This window comes from Pteropus vampyrus, unplaced genomic scaffold (assembly GCF_000151845.1).
Source record: "Pteropus vampyrus isolate Shadow unplaced genomic scaffold, Pvam_2.0 Scaffold492, whole genome shotgun sequence".
In the NCBI taxonomy this organism is placed as follows: domain Eukaryota; kingdom Metazoa; phylum Chordata; class Mammalia; order Chiroptera; family Pteropodidae; genus Pteropus; species Pteropus vampyrus.
The window spans coordinates 10,797-17,250 of NW_011889273.1; the positions used below are offsets into that span (position 1 = coordinate 10,797).

The window sequence follows — 6,454 nt, forward strand, 5'->3', positions numbered from 1 at the left end:
GAGCTTTTCCTAATTGTTCCTCCAGGATATTTGGCCTTTGGTTTCCCTAACCCACAACATAACATCGATCATCTTAACCAGCTGTAAGTGGCATTAAGCACATTCACAGTGTCGCGTAACCATCACTGCTGTCTCTTCCCAAAACTTTTCGTCACCCCAGGCGGAACCTCCGCCCCCATCACACACTCACGCCTCGCTCCCCTCCCCCAGCCGCTCCACGTCTGTCTGTGAATGTGACGACTCCAGGCCCTTATACAAGTGGAGTCACGCCGCGTTTGTCTTTTGTGACTGGCTTGTTTCACTGAGCATAAAGTTTTCAAGCTTCATCCGTATTGTAGCGTGTATCAAAATTTTATTCCTGTCTGCGGCCACGCCACCCTGAACCAGCCCGATCCTGTCTGATCTCGGAAGCTAAGCAGGGTCGGGCCTGGTCAGTACTTGGATGGGAGACCACCTAGAAAGACCAGGTGCTGTAGGCGTAAAAAAATAAAAAATAAGGGATTGTAAGCTGACAAAGTCCTTGCAATCTGTGAGGTCAACCAAGGGTTGCCTCACCTAAAAAAAAAACAAACCAGCAAACAAACAAAAATGTTATTCTTTTTTAAGACTGAATTATACTCTGCCGTGTGGATGTACCACATTTCGTTTGTCAGTTTACCTGTCAGTGACACTCGGGCGGCTTCCACCTTGTGACGATTGTGAACACGGGTGTGCAAGCGTCTGTGAGAGTCCCCGTTTCTAGTCCTTTTGGATAAATACCCAAGAGTGGAATTCCTGGCTCATGCAGTAAGTAGTACGTCTACTTTTTTCTTTCTTTTTTTTTTAAATAGCAAGTGAGATGCTTTTAATTAGAGAATGGTTCGAACGAAATAATTTCCTGGGGACATCTGTTGCCCACTGCTTGAAATAAATGTACATGTCGTCGCATTCTAAGATTCAAGTTAATTAACATACTGTTCCTCTGTGAATTTAAACCAGTCAAACTAATTAAAAGTCACTGAGAAAATGTCTCGTTTGAACTGAAACGTCGAGATAGGTTTGATGAAACTGTGTTCCTGCCGTGCGCGTGCAGCGCATGCTCTCGGAGGAGCCCCCCGAGTTCACGGAGCCACTGTGTGGAGAGGCGCTTCCCGAGGAGGCCGAGGACGTGGGGACGCAGCTCCCGCAAAGGCGTGCGTGCTCCGCTGCCCCCCGGCTGCCCGCGGCATCTCTGGTCGATGTTACTGTCAGGTGCTGAGCTTCTGTTTGTTTTCACCTCAAAACAAATTCCATCTGTATTCCCAGACGGCTAAACTTTGGACAGTTGCACCCCCAAAAAGAAGAATATTGTAATTGGTTATAACCAAAAACCTTTAAATCCATAGTCCATAGTTATTTTCAGGGAGAGAGGGGGAGAAGCCTCCTTTTATTTCCAGCCCCATCAGAAATGAGAACATCGCCATTTTGTAATCCTAACGATTCAAGCAAGGGTCATAAGCGTACGTTGTCGCCGTTGGATGCAGGATTGTTAGGGAACCCACAGGTGACTCGTTACTTACAGAGGGCCGCGTGGCTCTTCACCGTGAGAGACCGAGGACCTGCCGCCGTACCCAGCACCTCACTTAGCATCGCAGAGTGAGAGCGATGCAGCCTCAGCTCTCACCTGCTGCTGCCTAAGGCACACGGCATCACGCGGAGGTATTTTCGCAAAAACGTTTAGCCTCAGTCTCATAAAGGCTCCAGAGCCAGCCTCAGTTTGCAAGAAATATAGGCATTAGAGCAACCAGTTAATCGATCAAACCTAGAAGGAGGGAGAATCTACAGCCAAACTGATCTGGACTTGCCAATAAATCCATCAAAAATCCCAGGGTGAAAAAGGCACAGGGCTGTTCTATTCTAGGAGCAAAAAGAGTTAGGAAATATAACAACCAAACCAAACGTGTGAAGCTTGACCGGATCCTGGGTCGGAAAAAAATAAGCAGCTGTCAATGGCGTGGGGCGGAGTTCGAACCTGGGCTAGACGTTGGACGCCATACGGGATGACGGCTGGTTTTCTCAGGGGCGACAGCCGTGCTCATTATGCAGCAGACTGTCCTCATTCTCGGGAGGGGGAGGTGCTGCACGGCAGTGCACCTGAGGTCAGGTGTCACAGCGTCAACCGCTTACTGTGTGTACGCGCACGCGTGTGCACGTGTGTGGGCGCATGTGTGCATGCGTGTGTGTGTGTGTGTGTGTGTGTGTGTGTGAGTGTGAGTGGAGGGCGTGAGCGCAGACGTGCCCAGTGCACGCCGTGGACCTGCCGAGGGCTTGAGCGTGGCCATCACTGCCCCTGAGCTTGTGTGCGTGTCTGGAACTTACAGCGGAATGCCGCGGGAACTCCGTCGGCGTTTGGGATCCCGTGCCCGTCGGAGCCCTGACGCCTGACTTCAGAGCCCCGTTTTCCTGTTTTGCAGTTCGGGACCGAGTCAGATCGAAGATGGAGAGAGACATTTTGGCAGAAGTGAATCACCCTTTCATTGTAAAGCTTCATTATGGTAAATACAGTAACATAGATAAAATAACCAACTTTTGACAGAACCTGGGACAACCTCCCCCAAACCACAGCACATGAAAAGAGCCTAGTGAGTCAGAGGAGCCAGGGCTCGGCGTCCGGTCCTGTCTGGCCGGTGACCTTCCCTCCCCGAGTCCTTCATCTCTGTTTTTCTTCCCTAAAGGAGCAAAATGCCTTATTTTTGTCTCAAAGACCTAATGTGAGGTGGCCGTACGTGATTATTCATTAAATTATTGTCCCCGGTTAAGTGGTAGCAGAGAGTCTGCATTGGGGGGGCTCTACGACGTATCTTTGTGCAGTTTCAGAAGAAAACGCTTTGCGACCCGGTGGTGAGTTTAAGGGGACACGTTCGTCCTCCCACACTTTGCGTGGACGTGGCATTTCAGGTGTTTTGAAGGTGGTAGTTCACCGATTCGTCAAAATGTCCTTTCAAGGCGGGTTAGCGCTTCCATTTTTCAGAAAAGAAAACAGAGGCTCAGATCAGACAATTTGCCCAAAACCACGTATGGTGGGAGACGCGATATTCAGTTTTCTGCCCTTTTATTGTCCTCAGAGAAGCAATAAGTGAAATCTTCAGATTTAAATACGGATAAAATGGTGACGGCAGTCACGCCTGGCCACGTTAAAGTTTACCGCCCGCTCGAGTAACTAACGTGAGCACAAGTACAGGAAACAACAGAACGGGCAGCTCGTGGGTTCGACAGGCCCAGCGGTGGGAGAGCAGAGACGGCTCTTTGCTGGCGAGTTTCTGCTTTTACTGAGAAACGGTTTGATCTCGTATGGAAATTCTGTGGCTTTTCCTTTCAGAAATAGTAAGAGCAAATACAGATGTGAACTTGCCAGAAGCAGGTAGTGGCTGTCACCCCTCAGGCCTGTGGGCAGCTGCCCCAAGGTCTCCGTGCACAGCAGGGGCTCTGTATCACACTGCCCCCTCTGCGCAGCTGGTCGCTGGTGCCACATGTGACACCACGTGTCACTTCAGTTGGTCCAGGGGCCTGTCTGAAGAAGTTAAGAACTGGGCTCCTTACAAAGATGTTTAAACACATCGTCCGCGTGACCTCTGAGGTTGATCAAGTGATTGGTGTCCTCTGTCTGCCCGTCCAGCCCTGGGGCAGAGCGTTTAATCCACGCCTCAGGTCGCTCGATTCTGACAAAGGCTTTCTGGTTAGAGGCTCTGTTTCTAAGACCCAATATCTCAACTCTCCTAGAGTTTACTTTTAGAAAACAGGGAGCTCTGAGGTTTGCAGAGCTGTCAGGCCGCTTCCCGCCCCGCTTCCTGCGTATGCGACAGAGATGGCGAGTGGCAGAGCGTCAGGACTCCTGAACTGACCGCCCGGCAGGGATAGGGGTGGCCTTGACCCTCGCAGGCACGTTCAGCCCCTGTCGACTGAGGCCCGCCCTTCCTCAGTGGTGGGCGGCAGCTCTGCCTGCTGCCTGTGGCCCGAAACAGACAGCGAGCCCATAATTTTGGCTCTGTGATCAAACATGGGACAGGAGCCCCAGTGCCACGATGGCAGATAGCCAGGCCAACTGGTCACCAGCGCTGGCATCGGGGGACGGGTGCCCTTGAGCCCTGAGTGTAGAGAGTGCTTTTTGACAGGAAGGAGACTCGACCAGCCTTGGTCAGAGCCATCGGCCAGCTCTCTCCAGACTCCTGCCGGCAGAAGCGACTCAGTGAGACCCGCTAGTACCCAGAGCCCGACTCCGGTCGTGATGACAGCAAGGGGGGACCTGCCAACACCTTCCTCCCTGTGTCTTTCCATCCCCGTTGGGATTGAAAAGGGAGGACGTGGGGAGGAGGACAGGAAGGGAGGGGAGAGAAAAGGGGAGAATCCTAGGACTCTTAGTAAAAGCGACAGAGACAGAGCTCTTTAGCTTCACTCGCTGTCCCCAAGCGCTGGCCCTGGCACGCTGGCTCCCCCCGGTTCCAGCCCATCTCTGAAACGCCCCAGCGTGCAGAGTACCCAGTACTGCTAGAGCCAAAGTGAGCCCGAGGGACAGCGTCCACTCCCGGGGACCATGAGGGCTGTGACCGCTGACACGCTCACTGTCTCTCCTCCACAGCTTTCCAGACAGAGGGGAAGCTCTACCTGATCCTGGACTTCCTGCGGGGAGGGGACCTCTTCACCAGGCTCTCCAAGGAGGTACTGGCCCCTCCAGGGCGTGCGGGTTGTTGGTGTCGGTCCAGGACCTGGGGACAGGGGGAGGGCACAAGGGGAGGTGTGTGCACATGTGTGTACAGGGTGTGTATGTGCAGGGTGTGTGTGTGCATGTGTCAGTGCAGTGTGTGTGTGTGCATGCATGAGTGCAGGGTGTGTGTGTGTACAGGGTGTGTGTGTGCAGGGTGGGGAGGGCACAAGGGGAGGTGTGTGCACATGTGTGTACAGGGTGTGTATGTGCAGGGTGTGTGTGTGCATGTGTCAGTGCAGTGTGTGTGTGTGCATGCATGAGTGCAGGGTGTGTGTGTGTACAGGGTGTGTGTGTGCAGAGTGTGTGCATGTATGCAGGATGTGTGTGCGTGAGTGCAGGATGTGTGTGTATACAGGGTGTGTGTGTGTTCAAGGTGTGTGTGTGTACAGGATGTGTGTGTGTGCAGGGTGCAGGTGTGTGTGCATGCAGGGTGTGTGTGTGCGTGAGTGCAGGGTGTGTGTGTGCGCGTGCAGGGTGTGTGCATGCAGGGTGTGTGCGTGTGCAGGGTGTGTGTGTGTGTGCAGGGCATGTGTGCAGGGTGCATGTGTGTGTGTGTGCAGGGTGTGTGTGCAGAGTGTGTGTGCGTGCAGGGTGTGTGTGTGTGCAGGGTGCATGTGCGTGTGCAGAGTGTGTGAGTATGGGGTGTGTGTGTGTGCAGGGCGTGTGTGTGCATGGTGCATGCGTGTGTGTGTGCAGGGTGTGTGTGTGTGCAGGGTGCATGCGTGTGTACAGAGAGTGTGAGTATGGGGGGTGTGTGTGCAGGGCGTGTGTGTGCAGGGTGCATGCATGTGTGCAGAGTGTGAGTATGGGGGGGTATGTTTTAAGGACGTCACACAGGCTGCGCCGGGAAGCGCTTTGTCCTTGAAAGCCGGCAGGGAAGGTGATTCTCCGGAGGGCCCTGTGGCGCTCTGCGGCCCTCCTCGCCCGTTTCCCGGCCCGCGTGGGGCACATGGCAGCGGGCTCTCGGGGTGCGGCTTAGCTTGGTGCAGAAATGGAGTGGATTCGCGTCGGAAGGGCTCGTGCTAAGACGCAGACCCAGACATGCGCTCCAGAGCCGCGTGATGGCCAGGGCTTGAGGACCGGGGGCGGGGACAGAGCCAGGCGCCCGCTCACGAGGCCCACGGGCCGTGTTTGCAGGGCGCGCCCCTGTGCTCACGGCCTTGGCACCGTGGCCGGAGCCAGGAGCAGGTGGCGGCCGCGTCTCCTGCAGGCAGAGCCGCGGAGCACCCTGGGCGGGGCCGCCGTGGGTGCGGGCGGACTCCGGCTGACCCCTCTCGTCCTCACTGCCGCCAGGTGATGTTCACGGAGGAGGACGTCAAGTTCTACCTGGCTGAGCTGGCCTTGGCCCTGGACCACCTGCACAGCCTGGGGGTCATCTACAGAGATCTGAAACCAGAGAAGTGAGTAGCAAAGTGGGGTGCGGGCCTCCACACCCCTTTCTTGCCGGCCCACGTCAGCGGCCAGCACTCAGTGTTTAATTCCCACACACTTGCACGTTGGGAGACGGGCTGGCACCTCCCATGCAGGGCTCCCAAGTGGGTGAGCAGCTTCCACCTGCCCCCCGAAAGGCACCAGACATGGATGTGGCTTCTGCTGAAGTGCAAAGGGCGCCCCCAGCCCCCTCCGCCTGACCCTGGGGGGAGGCAAGGCCAGCCATCAGGTGGGCTGGACGGGCGGGAGGCACGCCCTCACCTCGTGCCACGCCCCCCTCTTGCCACAAGGGCCCTCCCTCCC

General features: G+C 55.2%; 1 protein-coding gene and 1 pseudogene across 1 annotated transcript in view; both read left to right on the forward strand.

Annotated features, from left to right (window-relative positions):
• Positions 1 to 6,454, forward strand: part of LOC105307369 (ribosomal protein S6 kinase alpha-2-like) — a 60,889-nt gene that overhangs the window by 6,705 nt on the left and 47,730 nt on the right. The window contains exons 2-5 of the mRNA XM_023524754.1: positions 2,433 to 2,513; positions 4,595 to 4,674; positions 6,014 to 6,120; positions 6,320 to 6,380. Of these exons, the coding sequence (XP_023380522.1) occupies positions 2,433 to 2,513; positions 4,595 to 4,674; positions 6,014 to 6,120; positions 6,320 to 6,380 (329 nt within the window). The remainder of the gene's footprint in view (positions 1 to 2,432; positions 2,514 to 4,594; positions 4,675 to 6,013; positions 6,121 to 6,319; positions 6,381 to 6,454) is intronic.
• On the forward strand, positions 361 to 479 carry LOC111732796 (annotated as a pseudogene).